The sequence below is a fragment of the Homalodisca vitripennis genome, chromosome 2, assembly GCF_021130785.1.
Source record: "Homalodisca vitripennis isolate AUS2020 chromosome 2, UT_GWSS_2.1, whole genome shotgun sequence".
Lineage (NCBI taxonomy): Eukaryota > Metazoa > Arthropoda > Insecta > Hemiptera > Cicadellidae > Homalodisca > Homalodisca vitripennis.
Genome location: NC_060208.1, coordinates 73,729,297 through 73,747,595, shown reverse-complemented (window position 1 = coordinate 73,747,595; position 18,299 = coordinate 73,729,297). Strand labels below are relative to the sequence as shown.

Below are 18,299 nucleotides of genomic sequence, written 5' to 3'. Positions count from 1 at the left end.
ATTCTGTAAAATTATACTCCAATATTTGTATATCATTTTGTTTTAGGACTTTCTAAAGACATAAGCTTTTGCATTCTTGATTTCCATTTCAAATAATTATAGAATAATCTATTTATTATAAAGCTTTATACTAACCTATTTTTCAAATTTTTTGTTTCTTTAGTCTTTATATTTAAAGTACATAGCGTGATAAAAAGGACGACACTCATGTTTTCGTATACAAGGGTTGGACGTTTGAAACGTTCACCTTCACGTACTACTATCCGTTCCACGCTTTTTTTGTGAAACGATGTTGTTCAATAAAATGTATGTGTTAAATATAAAGCTTATATTTCTATAAGGGACTTTAAACGCATAAATAATAACATTAGATAACGCAGCTTTCAAAATATTATAAATTTGTTACATCCATGATATTTCGATTTATATTATTCTTTTAATCCAAGCAAGTCAGAACCTTTTAGGAATAAACTAGGCCTACAATATAAATGGGAAAGGTTAAATTAAAGACACTATTTTTTACGAGTATTGTAATATGCATAATACCTAATATTCATATCTTCTTAAGAAGTAATACTATGGCACTTCTAAATTCACAAGTAAAAATTATGGTTGCCTGTAAAGTCGGTTTTACGGGCGAAGATTTTACGTGACAACGTCTTTTTCTCGGTAGAATATTTATTGATATGAATATTATTAAATTGCACAATAGGAACAAGGAATTGAATGAAAATAAGAATTGCACAAATTTTAACTATAGAAATATATTTTGTTTACTAAAACATTGTACATAATTTGAAATTAATTAAAATTTGTTATTGTAAATGGTAAAGTTGAATAAAACATTTACTAAAATTGGAATTTGAAATTCTTGCTAAACACAGTTAAATTCTAACTCCGCGCGTGGTGATTGGTCGGTTTAGTTCGTTTGTTTGGTCGCACTGTTATGACAGGTTAGAGGTTATAATTTGTTATTTTAAATGTTTGACTAGCTATACGCGCTGTTTCTTCTCAATCGACTGAATTACGATTGATTGCAGAGTGATTTAAACTAATTTTACTTAACACTATCAACATTTGTCAATAGTATGACATAACCTATAAACTCAGTTTCTCAACTTTTGTGTCAATCTAACAATTAATCAATCAATCATAGTTTACGATAATGAAATATCAGTGTACAATTATTCACCTTTATTGTTGTAGTTGTTGTAAATGACGAATCTAAGCACTCCACATTTTCACGAATAAACATAGTTATCTGCTTTATCCCGTGCGGCGGACCCACAGTTATCTGCTTTATCCCGTGCGGATCCCGTGCGGCGGACCCTCTGGACGGGCATCGTAACGTTACCGGGCGTTACACTTTTTCATGAGTGACTCCGAGCCGCAACCTAATTTAAGACGTTGTCACGTCAAAAATTAATAAGCGAAAACTGTTAAAACACGATCGAACTAGGCTAACAAAGTCATTAGAATAAAATATTCGCTTGCTAGATTTTTGGATTACAATACGATGATTATTCGCACTTAAAAAATCAATGAAATGAAATTATAAAAAAAGTTGTATGTATAAATAAAATACAAAATAAAGAATTGATTTTTGTTCAGTTAAAGTAAAATTGGTTCATTGACAAATACAATGAGACAAAAACTAATGTTTTAAGGTGTAATTGAGGATAACGGTGGTTAAATGTCATGGAATTAATAAAAAGCAATACCGTACTAGAGGTATAGTAGTGTACCTAATACAAACCATTATTTACTGTATTCAAGATATTATTTTAACTTTCATACAACATTAAACTTACAAAACTGTAAATACCGTATATGTATGAAAAATACTCAAATATGTACATGGACTATTTACAGTTCTTGAAGAAATAATTAATATAGAAATACCGGGCATTGACATGATTCAACGAACCATTTTCCCGTGACTACATTTTGGGGAAATGTATAATGTCGGCAAGTCAGTTAAAATTTCAAATAGAATAAAAAAGCAATGCGCCAGACTAAGTGTAATTTTGGAGAGCTGTGAAAACCATATCGAGAGGACAGCGATGAGCAAGTCGATGTTGCACTAATGAGGGATACGGTACTTATTTAGGTACATACAATTCATTTTAATTCCTAATATAAAGTAAATATACCAAAGAGGTTAATACAACGCATAGCGAGTGGAAAGGAAAGGCTCTTAACTATACTGTATTAGACTTACCTAATATTTATAATTTCCAAGAATTAAAACAAATAATTGAACTAACAAGAACGACGATCTGGATGGCCCGAGTAACAGGCAAATGTTTCTTTCAGGAGTTAAAACTAATCGTAAATAAGGCGAAATATGCAATATTTTACTTCTGGAGTTTGATTACTACAAAAATTTAACACTACCAAAACTAAACAATGTTGTAAAGGTCTCTTGCGGTTCTTTCTCTTTAATGTACGTTGCCATAGTAATAGCTCATCCTACATATGGACAAAGTAAAAATTTTATAATGAACGTGCTTAGATTTGTTGTTATTTTGCCAAAATGTCAAATGTAGGAATCAATCACACTCGTATTTTCTGTTCGTGACCACAGTTTTGGTCAATGTAGTCTAGCATTTAAAAAAGAGGAAATAGAGGTACCTCAGCCATACATAGACTAAATCTTGACATGCAGACAAAATCCATCATCGTTACCTTAATAAATAACAACTTCATCATACTGTATATTACAGATCAAAAGCCTTAACTTTATATCATTCAAGAATATCCAATCATAAAATTTTAGACATATAGCAACATTGTAGTTTCAAAATCTTACTCCCCTATTTATTAACCCTTTAAATACATAAAAGATGTACCTAGAAATTGTCCATTGAAAGTGCAGTACCAATCACTCTTATTCCTGCAAAAATAAAGGATATACGTCATCTTTATTTCATATTTAGATCCTGAGTGTTGCCGTTTTTATGACAACTTTTCTTTGGGTCAAGGAACTAGAGCTACTTTGAATGCAAAGCAAGTTTCTGATGATAATGACTCAGGAACTGATATAGAAGATGTTTTAGATGGTGGTATAGACTCTGTATAGTGTTGGTACGTGTCTTTGAAGATTTACAGTTTCACTATTAATGTTTAACTATTATTTGACTCATACTGTCAATATCAGTATATAATATATATTTTATACTAACAATATCAATATACATGATTAAATTCGTAATTCCATGGATATACAGCCGTTTCTACACTTTTGCCCAATCCTGCGCGCGCGCGCGCGCACACACACACACACACACACACACACACACACACACACACACACACACACACACACACACACACACACACACACACACACACACACACACACACACACACACACACATTCAGAAAAAGGTGTCACATACTTCTGTAGCTGATAGTATTTATCATTTCAAACAAAAACTGTCCTATAAACATATTAGGTCAAGAAATGTTGTTTAGCCGCTAGACCATTTTGTATATTTTACAAAAAATAAATAACTATAGAACTAATAACGCCAAAGATAACAAGCTTTACACAAAGTAGTGATAAATTAGACAAACATTTTGTTAAACAATTACGTTATTTGCTTAAATATTATCAAAATGGCGCCTGTTGAAAATGTTAAAAATCAAATAACAAAAAATCCAGTATAGTTATAAAATATTTACAAGATACCGACAATTTTTAAACTTTTAGAACAATTCTATACTTATTACAACGAAATCCGTCAACGCATAAGCGAGCACGACCTCTTTAAGGCACGCTTGCACAAGCCAGGAGCGACAAACATGTCACAGTTGAGAGGAAATAGTTCTTTGTAACCCCATCCAACACGGTTAGAATGTATACAATACTCTTCCTATACTAATAGATTCAATTTTCAAACAGACAAATTTATGTAAATAAATAGCGAGTAAAATCGTTCAATAAACTCAACAAACTATAAGTAAATATACATTTAATAAACTCATAAACTGTGTGATATTTCCAAAAAATATTTTGGCACACACACTACAGTTTGTTGTATAAAGAAAGTTGTCCAAAAATTGACATAACCATTACTTTTTTCTTTATTGTTAGTATTTAGTAAAGTATGTTTCAAGACTGAGATTTGAAAGTTATTTAATTAAAATTACGCAACTTTTACGTTCTTCATTCCAAATGAACTTTAAATTAAAAGTAATTGGCTACCAGCCTTTTTTAGTATTTACAAATATTGCAATCCTAGAGGCAACAAGCGAGAATATAGGCCAAAGTTGACCTGCTATCACAATTGTATATTAATATTGAATTTAGTTAAAAAAAATATAGCATATCTAAATTATTTTTCAATTTTCCTAAGTGGCCGAGACATCATTCTAATAATAACACAGGAAGCTTAAAAATAAACATAAGTTAATTTTAGTTTTTGTACTTTAAACTGACACTTTCAGTTTGTAAAGTGTGGAAAAGAAATCGTGGGTGATAGGGATGGTGCTGACGTTGAAGAGGACCGATTTGATGGAAGAGCATGTGACAGTGGTTGGTTAGAAGTGAAATATAGTTTTTAATGGTTGCTTGAATAAATGATTATGTTATGCATTTTTTAATATCAAACAATAATTTATAATTTAATATAATTTATACTAGTTATTAATACTAATGTTTAAGCGGACTAATGGTGGTGTAATTACCCATTATAGTAGTAAAACACAAGCCAGTGAGCCGATATGTAATATTAATTGTGATCGTTGGAACAGACTCATGAAGAGATGTTAATTATTTTGGCGAGGGATTATGAAGAGGTTCGTAGATTTATCAATCACTTTGAGATATTAACCAAAGTTTGACGAATATCTAAACACTGGAAGTCGTATTATTTACCGTGTGATCAATATAATTAACATTTCATCATGGAAATAACATTTTTAAATAGCTATTCTTCAGGGAACAAAGTGAATGTGGGCAAAACAATGACCACTTGAATAATATACATCCTCTTACCGCAGTTCCATACATTCTTGTCAGACGGTGGTCAAATATAAGGAAGAATCGACCGCGTCGCCCCGGCAACGCTTGTTTGGCCGAGGTGGTCGACCTGTTAGCGGACTGGACAGAATGACCAGCCAGTGACCGCTGTGCCGCCATGGGCACGAGGACTTATTCGTTGGTGGAGCAGAAGAAACTGCAATGGGCCAAAGAGAGAGGTGGGTGACAACTACTCCAGTTATTGTATAATTGTCTCAGGACTCCTGTAGTTTCTAACCTAATTTGTAGTACTTATTAGTTCTCAATAGTACGTGATAACGTGGTTCTGATAAGGCAAATGTTTAACTTATATGCATATACCACTTAATTATAGAGCACAATTTTTGAAAAGATATGTAGAATTTATTACCATATTAAATGTTGTACTCTCATATTGGCCCTTGTACATGTTATTAGTGACTTACTCGTATGAAATAAAAAATGCGTAGATGGTAGAATGTCACTCACGGTAGGTTTCTCATTTCCGGCGAATAAGTAGGTAATAAGTCTAAATTATGATAATTTATAGTTATCTATCCAGTATTAAAAAAATGTCTCATCTAAGACAACTTATTTAATATTAGGTTATGAGTGTTTTAAAAGAAAGTATGTACATTATGTTAAGATTTGTATCCATTTCTTTGCTTATCAGAAGGGTTATAATGTATATAAAAATAACACAAAGAATACACCAAGAAAGAGAAATTAAAAATAAATTTGATTGTTTAGGCAAATATAGTTACAACAGTTAAAATTGTAACAAAAACTAGTCAGCCACAAGGCACATTAGTAAATTACGCCTGTGGGAATACTTCCGAAATGGGTTTCAGCTGTTACTCCTAAACTTAATTCTTGCGTTATAGTCTACTGATCAAAGAGACAACGTATAATTTTTTCTACAGAGTTTTATTATATTTGCGTAGCATGGTTTTTTCAAAAGAGGGGTTTTGCCAGAATAATATTGAATGTATAGGTTTAAACTATAAATACTTAATATTGTTTCTAAGTATCACGATTTGTCGCATGGGGTCATCCGCTGCAGAATCTATCGCATCTACATCCAGGATTTTATCCTGATCTTTTTGAGTAAAAATAAATACACATATAATTTATACTGTTTTTAATTTATCGCTGTTTTACATCAAAACGAATTAATACATAATTTGATTTAATAGTGAAGTTGTTGGTATGAGTACACGCAGCAAGATAATGTGTAATAATATCCATAAGACTTTAAACAATGGGTGGCTCCGAACACCATGCACTCGCCTCTTTGGTGTACATTTCATTCTGATATTCGCTAAGCAGATCAAACTATTTCAAAATACCGAGATTTAAAGTTGAAGCCTTCGATTTCCTAGAATATATGATTAATTTATAAAAATGTGTATTTTGAAAGCCGTGTGGGAAGGACTCATTATATACAGACAATTAAAAATGCATTGCTGCAATAAAGGATATTGTTTTCGTTTAAAGCTTTGTTAAAACTTAGTATTTGATGTATAATTCATTTTAGAATTTAAAAATCTTTCAAGATTGTTAAACAAGCGAGGTCTCTGAAAATTAATAATTTCAATTTTTAAACTTATAATTATTTTGGAGAAAAGGGTGGCTCACGAGGATTGCACCACTGCTGCATTTTTGTTGCCAACGTGACGCACTGTGTAGGGAAATGAGTCAAACCTAGCAAAAAGTCGAAAGATAATTTATTCAGAACTTGGAACACGACTTTTCTTATATTTATAGACCAATGTTTTCATTTTTATGACCACTAGCAAATAGTAACTTTCTCTTTCCCTTCAGGACACTTCTAAAATCTGCTCACTTGCACTGGCCTTTTCCTTGAACGAGACTCTGTATACGAGTCTTAGTACTCTCAACAACTCGTATAACTATTAATCTCCCAGTTACCTAGATAATACTAGCAAACATGCATGGATTTTCAACCATGAGGTGAACTTCTTAGTTTAAAATAAACTAGCTGTTACCCGCGGCTTCGCACACAATCTTTAGAAAAGTCCTTATATTACTTAGTAAAAGCAATTATGCGCGATTAGCCGCGGGTAACAGCTAATTCGTCAGTACATTCATAGTATTTTATAACGAAAACTCTTGATTTTCAATAAAATACCAATTACAACCAGATACCCAGTTACCCACGGCTTCGCACGCAATTTCCTGCAGAAAAATTGGGACATAGGAGGCATATTTCTTTAGAACGTCCTTATTACCCTTCTGAGATAAATAGTCACTGAAAGATACTCCAAGCTCATGAACTATTTAAGATTTAAATTTTAAAACAGTCTCAATATGCACTTGTGAAATATCTGGAATTTTTCTCTAATATTCTATGATTTTTGTATACAATTGAACTATATTAGCCCAGCGTGGACAGGAGTCAAAAGTCGAATTCATTTGCACACATACGATGTAATAAATGATGGCGCTCAATGTAATTTTGAAACGAAAATAGGCATATATTAGGTATATATTATTACAGTCTAATGATTATGAGCTCCAGATGTTAAACGAAATTGCGTATGGTTTTTATTTTAGGCTTTGCGCGTGTATCACTTCTGGATCGAATTATTTATACTCATATATCCGATGCCATTATTGAGCTTGCTTTGTTGTCTCGATCGAGAAAATATGTATGCACGGAGTTGCAAGGTAGGTTTTATAACATTCTTTATATTTGTAGCCAACGTAAGATAGTAATTTTGATATCTGCATTGCTCTTCTGATCAAGCACGAGCATGGTTTATATTAGAAACATATTGCAGTTAAAGGTGAATTTTTACATAAGAATTGTATTATCTGTATAGTAAAGTCTATGCTTAACAGTGATTGCAGAAACAGTTGAAACAAAATTTGCTGATTCTCTTAAGCTTACTTTATGCTTTCAAACTATAAATGTAAAGAAATTTTAAATCGTAATTAAATTATATAAACATATTTGTTTGTCGCATTATATATGTTTACAAAGAACAGCTGGTTAAATTTGAACAGGCTCTTTCACTTAATAACATATGTTTGCTGCAATGTATTTCTTACGGGTATTTCCGTAACTTTTAGAGACCAGTGGGGCGGAATCCTGAATCGGGAACTGGATAAAAAGTATCCTATGTCCTTCTCCCAGTCCTTAGCTACCTCCCTACCAATTTTCAGCCAAATCGGTTCAGCCGTTATTGAGTTATAAATAGTGTAACTAACACGACTTCCTTTTATATATATAGATAATACAATAATTAGTGGAGATAAATATTTAATTTTAATTTTTCAAACTGATTAATCATAATAATTAAAAAATAAATACTTTAGTAAAAGTATGCTAAGTTTTGGTAGCCTTCCTCACACTTCCCCATCAAAGTTTTTTGATAGCAAATAATTTCTATATTAAATAAACACACTCACAATTTTCACGAAAAATACATGGTCAAAATTTGATGTATTTTTAACAACTTTATATGTAGTAAAGTAATTATATAAAGATCTTATAAAACCATCGACAGTATTTTTCATATATATATATATATATATATATATATATATATATATATATATATTGCTGTAAACTAGTTATTAAACCTTACTGTTGTACCTAAACCCGGTTGAAGTTGTGTGGAGGAGGGGGGCATAGAAGGGTTGGATGCTATAAGGCCTTTGAACTAAGACTATGAAAATAGATAATTTTTTATCCAAATAATTTTATTATTTTTAGTTGGATCCCAGATGTGTATTTATTTTCTTGGTCAGTGCAACAGTATAGACTCAGCTGTGGATCCGTAAATAAATTAGACCGAGAGTGAATTTAAACGGCCGGAACTGACACATTTTACCACAGTTACTTTTCTTCACTGGAACAGAAAAACATACCTTAAGTATGGGACTTGAAATATCTTAGACCGGAGGTAGACAAGTGCTGGTAATAGAAGATGTTTAATCTAAGCAGATCTTGAAAACCAACTTATATATTTTCTTTATTGGTTCAACATCGACCGTGGGATCGTAAATTAGAACGGAAGTTAATTTATACGGCCGGAACTGGTTCTTTTTAACCCTTTGAAGCACAGTGGCATCATAGTGAAACCACCTATGTTTTTATTTCTATTCCTTTCCCGCATAGTGGTGCATATACGAAACCACCTTCCAGAAGTGATTTAGGACGCATTCTAGCGGCAAATTACGTAACCGCTCCACTAGATTCGCCCAAATCCCGGCAGGAGCGTTGTTTGCCACGACCTGGGTGAAAGAAGTAGTCCATGCCTTGACTGAGTGTGACATATTTGTATTTCTTTTGTGCTTTGATCACTTTTGGTAAGTACAAACATATATTTTCAGTATAAATGTACTTAAATATATACATATAAACTATAATAATTAGATTTGAGATGCCAGGCGAATAAATATTAGGCGTTATTTCGGTGGTTTCACCACCACATGACCACCATGCATTTGGGGTCGGCCGTCGTTTATACTACGTACCAGTTGCTAAACCTGTTTTATATTGTTATTTTTACTATATAAAGCTACTTATTACATTATTTTACAACTGCTTATTGATTTCAGGGGGGTACTATAACCATGGAGAACAAATCCATAGAGGCTTGGCTGGCGGAAACTGAAGACATCCCATCTGACCCTGAATCAGAGGACGACGAAGATCAAGTATACCCGGGATGTTGCTGAAGGAATATACACAGTTGCAGAAAATGGAATCTTAGAGGTAGATTATTTGGACCTAGCCCAAACAGCTGAAGGTAATGAAATCCCGATTTTAATTATTAATGAAAATGGGACTTTCAAGATAATCATAGTGCAGAGGGGGTAGAGCCTGGCATTCCCGAAGGTAATGCAGTCTTGGACGTTCAAAATCAGCCTATGGACGTTCAATTTGATGAGGACTCTGAGCCTTTGGCTAACAGACTTTACAAAGATAGTGTTACGTGGTATCAAAAGTACTACTCACCCAATAAGTCGTATGATTTCAATGAACGCACAGGTCCCCTAATTGACGCTTCAACCCCAGTTGATGTGTTTTCAGCTCTTTTTCCCGACGATCTAGTTGACAAACTTGTGTTTGAAACCAATGTTTACGCTACCCAAATAGGTGGGGGCGTTATCAGATTTCCAACAACAAGGAAAAGAAATTAAAGTGTTTCTAGGCCTAAATATCCTAAATGGGAATAAAAAAAACTTCCCTCCTACCGTGATTACTGGTCTTCAGAGGCAGATTTGAGAGATGACTACATATCTTCATACATGTCTGTGAACAGATTTGGCTGGCTTTTAACAAATTTACATATATAAACAATAATAATGACATGCCCCGAACGAGATTCTCCTAATTATGACAAACTATATAAGATCAGGCCTCTCCTAAACAAGCTTCAAGAAACCTACAAAGCATGCTATGCTCCATCTCGATTTCAATCAATTGATGAGAGCATGATTTCCATTCAAAGGTCGGAGTGGAATCAAGCAATATATGCCAGATAAGCCAACCAAACGTGGGTACAAAGTTTGGGTGAGGGCTGATGAAAAAGGCTTTTATCAGCCAATTTCAAATCTACGAAGGTAAAAGGGCTGGAATAGTTGAAAAGAATCTTGGGCAAAGGGTAGTAAACAGAACTCACTGAAGAATTAGTAAATAAGAATTATGTAATATATTGTGACACATTTTTTTAGCTCAGTCAATCTAATGATTTACTTACAGAAAAACAATATTCAAGCTTGTGGTACAACAAGAGCTGACAGACAATTTTTTCCAAAAGAGTGTTTGCCTGAAGGGAAACATATGAATCAAGGAGAACATGACTTCATGTCAAATATGACTGGAATTGTAGCTGTCGAATGGGAAAGACAAGAGAGGTATCTACTTTCTTTCTAATTACCACAATCCTAACGAAGTGACAACTGTAAACAGAAAACAGGCAAACGGTGAAATTGTAGCTGTTCCATGCCCTATATTAGTAAAGGACTACAATGCTCACATGGGCTATGTCGATAAGGCAGACATGTGTTGAAATCTACCTACTCAATAGATCGCAAGTCCAAAAAGTGGTGGCACAGAATCTTCTGGCACTTTCTGGACACAACCATAGTAAACTCTTTTATCATATTTTCAATGCTATCCCAGGGAAAACCACTGACACTAAAAGAGTTTAGGAGAAGCGTGTCAAAAGCCCTTCTGGGAGTACCTCGTGGAGAAACTAGAGGAAGACGAAGTTCTTCAACTCCAATCAACAACTACAAACCAAAGGTTCCACACAAGAACTTCGTTTTACGGAAAATGCACACATGCCAGTAAGAGGAACGTCTCGACGTTGTGCTCAATGCTCCAGCAAAGAAGAAGTTCATCGGTCGAAATGGGTATGTGAAACGTGAACTAAAAGATTGTTTCCGAGCCTATCACCGAAAGGAATAAATAAAAAGTGTCCACATATGAAGTAATAATAACATTATCAACACAATCAGTTTTGGATTGTTAGAATAGTCATTTATTGATTGTATTAAATAAAAGTTGGTGGAGAAAATTTAATTTTATTTGCATACACCCAAAGACCGTACTTGCATAGTGGTTTAGCAGTGAAACCACCTCAAAAATAAATATAAATTATGATTGACAAAATCTAAAAATAAATGTACTGTACTTACAAGGTTATTTCTATAGGGAAACAATATAAAATCACTAAAATATTCATTTTTTGTAAAACGTGCTTCAAAGGGTTAACCGCAGTAACTTTACAGTCATATGTATGTTATTTTCTTCATCGGGACAAAAGAGCAAGCTATAATCATGGCGCTTGAAATAAATTAGATAGAAAGTGAATTTAAACTGACAGAAGTTGACACTTTTGGATCAAATTAGGTTTTCCAGGTTTATGCGTATATATTTTTAGATACAATAAAACGTAAAATACAGCCAGTCAAACTTCTACTTAACGTTTGATTCTTTTAATTTCGGATCCTGAAATAATACGCACCTGATATGTCTAGCCATGTTTGAAAAATACCACACGGCTCCATCATATGACATTATAAATGCTTTCACTAAGAAATGAAATTAAATGAAAAATTTCTTTATTAGAGGCGAAGTTAGGACTGTAAAATCCTCTCTACCACTTAACTTCGTAAAAAATTAAACTAACATATATAATTAAAAATAAATCTATTTATTTACCTTGTACGTTAAACGAATCTTAGCTTTAAAAAAACATCTATAATTAATGTAACTATGTACATATTTACAATACTATAATAAGACACACACGCATTAATTCAACTTGTATTCAGTTGCCCTAAGTACCACATTCCAAAGCCGCCAACCGCTATACCCCCTGAGCCCCCGGCATCATGGCCCTGACCTCCGCCCCGAAGCGAGCGCGCTTATCAATGGCTCTGATGTTTATAGGTAAGGCATTCCACAATCGACAGGCAGAAACTGTAAACGACTTACTAAAGGTAGGTGTTCAATGAATTGGGATTAGATAATAAGGATGTACCCCACCTTGTACTTCGTTCACTTATTTCAGATATAAATTAAAAGTTGTTTGAAATATAACTGGGACAATTGGTATTTAAAAGAGCGTGCAACAGAATGAGTGAGTGATAGTCTCGAAGATCTTGTAATTTTAAGATAGATAATAGTTTGAAGTAGGGCGTTACGTGATCATCACGTCTGAGACTGAAAATGAACCTAATGCAAAAGTTCTGAGCACGCTGGAGTCTATTTGAAAGCTCCACAGTCATGTCATTAATGACTATGTCACAGTAGTTGAAGTGAGGCAGTACAAGAGTCTTTATCAGTGTTATATAATTTACTCCATGTAAACATAACTAGATCATCTGTTATTTTTAAAGAAGATATTAAGTAATTGTTATACATTCTGATTGAATATTTAAGATTATCTAGTTGAATTTTGTTGATTAAAGCCTTAGTTTGTAAAAAGGTTTTCTTAGTTTCATTACAATTTAATCAACAATTTTGCTATACTAACTTCAATACTCTGTAATGGAAAAACTACTGAAACCTGAGAAATTTGCATGCAGCCCTGAAACAACAAATGCTTCTAAACAATGGAATCATTGGTTTCAAACGTTCAATACATTCATAGAAAATGCTGAAGTTAAAGAAGATAAGAAACTTGGAGTACTAGTGAACTTTCTAACCTATGAAAACTATGAATTTATCAGTGAGTGTAAAGATTACAACAATGCTATACAAACTTTAGAAACATTATTCATACCTAAGAAAAATGTACTTTTTGCTAGACGCTTGCTTATCATAAACAACAAGAAGGAGAATCAATAAATCACTATTTGCAAACGCTTACATCTCTTAGTAAGGAGTGTGATTTCGTAAATGTCGATGCTAAAACCTATAGTGATGAGTCTATCAGAGATGCCTTTATTAGTGGTTTAAATTCTTCTCAAATCAGACAACGTATTCTGGAACATAACGTTTTAACCTTGAAAAAAGTTGAAGAAATAGCTCGTTCCTTAGAGTCAGCTCAGAAACATGCGGACGCTTATTCCATGACTTCAGAGGTACCTCAATCATATTGTCACAACGTTGATACGAGTAGTAATTTAAAGATTCCTTCAGACAAACTAAAAACTCAGGAAGACAATTCTACTGCTGCTGCTGTATCAGCACACGGACTCCGACAGAAATGTTATTTTTGTGGAAGAGCAAGACATATTTCAAGAGATGACTGCCCTGCAAAAGATGCTATTTGTAAAGGTTGCTCGAAAACTGGTAATTTTCTCAGAGTTTGTTTATCTAAGAATCTTAAAAAAGGTAAGATAAATTCAGCCTCTTTAACAACATGTCCCGTAATAACTTCAGCAGTAACATCCCAAAGTATTATCTAAAGCAATTGTATCCGGAAATGTAAACGGAATTTCTGCTAAGTTTTTAGTTAATACTGGAAGTTCTGATAGTTTTATTGATAGTAGTTTTGTAAAGGCTAACAACCTTAAAACATTTCCAGAAGTCAAACAGGTGTCGATGGCATCTACGTTACTCGTTTCACCAATTAAAGGATATGTTAGGGTAGATCTGTATGTACAAGACAATGCTTACAAACAAATCAAAATGCTTGTAATTGAAAGGTTATGTACTGATGTAACATGATATCATGAAACTACATACAAATGTTACTGTAGACTTTGGGGGACCAAGATCATCTTTCTCCGTTTGTAACGTTGCCTGTGCTAGTGTGGAACCACCATCATTATTTCAGCACATGACTAAAGATTGTCGACCTGTTGTGACTAAGACAAGGCGGTTTTTTTGGGGAAGATGAAAAATTTATACAATGTGAAATACAGTCTCTTCTGAAAGATGGTGTTATCGAGGAAAGTGTTTCTCCATGGCGAGCTCAAGTGCTCATTACCAAAAATGAAAACCACAAGAAACGACTTGTAATAGACTATTCTCAGACAGTAAATAAATTTACATTATTGGATGCTTATCCTTTGCCAGATATCGAATCACTTGTGTTAAAAATTGCTAAATTTGATACTTTCAGTTCATTGGATTTGTCTAGTGCTTATCACCAGATACCAATTCCAGAGCATGAAAAACAACTTACCGCTTTTGAAGCTAATGGGGAGTTGTATCAGTTCAAACGCATTCCTTTTGGAGTAACCAACGGCGTGTCCGCTTTCCAAAGGACTATAAATAAGATTATTTCAGAAGAAGGACTCGAAGGTACTTTCGCATATTATATTGATGATGTTACAATAGGAGGAATGGGTAAACAAGATCATGATAAAAATTTAGAAAAGGTTTATGGCTGTGGCTAAGAAATACAATCTAACATTGAACCTGAAGAAATGTAAATTTGCTCAAGATACTATATCTATCCTTGGTTATCAAATCAGAAATAGAACTATACGTCCCGACCCAGAGAGATTACAACCACTTTTGGACATGCCTCTGCCTCATGATGCTGCTTCTCTTAAACGAACACTTGGGTTGTTATCATACTACTCCAAATGGATACCAAGGTTTTCTGACAAGATTAGAAGTTTAGTAAGCTGTAAGAATTTTCTTATTGAACCAACCTCCATTGCTGATTTTCAAAACATTAAGAAGGATATAGAAAGATCATTTCTTGTAACTGTTGAACCGGAAAATCAATTGATAGTCGAAACTGATGCTTCAGGAGTTGCAATAGCTGCTACACTGAGCCAAAATGGACGTCCTGTTGCCTTCTTTTCTAGGACTTTGTCTGGAAGTGAAAAACAACACTCAACAGTAGAAAGAGAAGCACAGGCCATCGTAGAATCTATTAAGAAATGGAGACATTTTTTGTTAGGGAGACAATTTATTCTCTTAACTGATCAAAAAGCTTTGTCATTTATTTTTGACCAAAAACATTCTAGCAGAATTAAAAACGACAAAATCATGCGCTGGCGACTAGAGCTTTCTCCTTTCTCATACGACATTCAATATCGACCTGGTAAAGAAGACGTTTCTGCAGACGCACTCTCTCGGATCTGTAATGCCTCTACGACTGACAACAAACTTATTGAAATGCACCAGGCTCTTTGTCATCCAGAAATAACGCGTTTCTATCACTGGGTACGCAGCAAGAATTTGCCATATTCTTTGAATGAGATCAAATCAATGACTTTATCTTGTCCTATTTGTTCAGAGGTCAAACCTAGATTCCACAAACAAACCAACACATTGATAAAGGCCACTTCACCTTTTGAAAGACTCAATATTGATTTTAAAGGACCACTACCATCGTCAAGTAGAAATCGTTATACCTATGTTAAATATTGTTGACGAGTATTCTCGCTTTCCCATTCTCTTACCCCTGCAAAGAGATGACTTCGAGTACTGTGATAGAATGTTTGGAAAACTTGTTCTCTGTTTATGGGATACCAAATTACATCCATTCTGATAGAGGCAAATCATTTTTGTCTGATGAAATAAGGACATATCTTCATCAAAAGGGGATTGCTACAAGTTTAACCAGTCCATAAAATCCTGCAGGAAATGGACAAATTGAGAGGTATAATGGAATTATATGGAAGACCGTTACACTGTCACTAAAATCCAAAGGACTGGACCAACGATACTGGGAGTCTGTACTTCCAGAGTCTCTACATTCGATACGCTCTTTACTATGCACAGCAACAAACTGCACTCCACACGAGAGAATGTTCATACATCCACGACGATCAACTAAAGGTACTTCACTACCAGCATGGTTACTGCAACCTGGTCCAGTACTAACTAGGCGAAATGTAAGAAGCAGCAAATACGAACCACTAGTTGATGAAGTTGAATTAGTAGAAGCAAATCCACAATATGCACTAATTCGTTACCCCAATGGAAGAGAATCTACTGTTTCACTAAAACACTTAGCTCCCCGAGGTGATAAAAGTCTAATGGTGACAGACTTATCCAATTGGTCGGAAGAACAGGAGGTGGAGGATGAACATGAAGATGCATCACAAGGAAATAAGGAATATTCTTCAAAAGACACTGAAGTTGAATCTGAACAGTTCAATCAAGAAAATAAAATAGTTTCTCCTCGAAGAGGACCAAGAATAAGAAGGATCCCTGAACTTTTCAATGACTACCTCCTAAATTCAGTGGGGGAGAATGTTATATAATTTACTCCATGTAAACATAACTAGATCATCTGTTATTTTAAAAGAAGATATTAAGTAATTGTTATACATTCTGATTGAATATTTAAGGTTATCTAGTTGAATTTTGTTGATTAAAGCCTTAGTTTGTAGAAAGGTTTTCTTAGTTTCATTACAATCAGCATTATTTTAACTTGATGTGGTAGATATGAAGCCAGCCGCTTGAGGCTGTGAACACCGGCAAAAACCCTATTACATATCAAAGAAGCCTGTTCAGTCCATCTTAAGTGTTTGTAAAATAATAAGTCCTAGATTTTTTAATTTCTCAGAGTATTCTAGCTCTTGGTCATTTAGTTTTAATTTGGGAGCCGTAGTAAAGTCAATTTTACGAACAAGCTTTGAAAGACCTATCATAATACATTGAGTTTTGTCCACGTTTAATTTTAGTACATGTTTCCAAGTCCAGTGAGTAACAGCATCAATATCGGAATTCATGAAAGTCACACAAGTTTGTATTTCTCTTATAGAACAGTGGCGGTATATTTGTAAGTCATCTGCATATAAGTGAAAATTTGAATGAGTAATTTGAGTAGCAATGTCATCGATGTACAGTGAAAATAGAAGTGGCTCCAGGACTGAACCAAGGCCGCACTACTGAACCCTGTGGAACTCCACGAGTGATTGGTCTCCATCTCGACTGCTTCTCACCCGACCTGACACACTGTCGTCGTCCCGAAAGATAAGACTCAACCCACTTGACACTACCATTAGAGAAACCATCTTCCCTAAGTTTGATGAGGAGAAGGGGATAATAAACGCAGTCAAAAGCCTTTGAAAAGTCGAAAAGGGTTAAAATGGTTATCTGACTCTTATCAACTCCAAGGCATATACCATCAACTATTTTTAGAAGTGCAGTTGTAGTGCTGTGGTTGGAGCGAAAACCAGATTGGAAATATTATAAAATGTTATTACTTTAAAGATATATTGAAAATTGCTGACGAACAATCCGCTCCAAACACTTTGATAAACCAGAGAGTAGGCTATACTTATTGGCCTGAATTGTGAAGGAGTTTGTGAAGAGGAACACTTCTGAAGTGGGCGAACTAAAGCAAACTTCCATGTCAATGGGAACATTGAAGTAGCCAGAGATTTATTGAAAATAGCAGTGATAGTTGGAGGAGTGTCTGGAAGAGTATCTTTTATTAACCTTATAGGAATGCCTAACCTAAAGTAGTAGGTTTCCTCGACATTGTGATATGGTATTTCAACATAAAAGGGATGTGGCATTCATTATCCTGTGCTTAAGGAAAACATGGCAATGAACACTAACATGCCTCAACGATCTATGTTTTACCACACTACAGTCCGAAAATAACAAGACTCATCAACGTAAACCCTACTGGAAATATCTTAGACCGGAATTACGTGACAAGAGCTAGAAGTAAACGCTTTTTTTTACCGAAGTAGATTTTCGAGAGTATTTGTATTTTTATCGGGACAACAAGGCAGACTGAGCTGTGGACTTGGAAATATAATTAATGCGCACTAGAACCAGGTTAAACTCTGATACTTCTGAGGCAAAAAGCGCTGTGAAGTATATTTGGGGCGGCAAACAAGGCAGCGGTTGTTACCGCCTCTTCGAGCCGACTGATAAAGA

The 18,299-nt window shown here is 34.3% G+C and overlaps 1 protein-coding gene across 1 annotated transcript in view; it reads left to right on the top strand.

The window, feature by feature from the left end:
* Positions 1-5,103: 5,103 nt before the first annotated feature.
* The window catches only part of LOC124354175 (trichohyalin), a 46,953-nt gene continuing 33,757 nt past the window's right edge, over positions 5,104-18,299 (top strand). Inside the window, exon 1 of the mRNA XM_046804441.1 lies at positions 5,104-5,205. Within this exon, the coding sequence (XP_046660397.1) occupies positions 5,145-5,205 (61 nt within the window). The 5' untranslated portion in view covers positions 5,104-5,144. The remainder of the gene's footprint in view (positions 5,206-18,299) is intronic.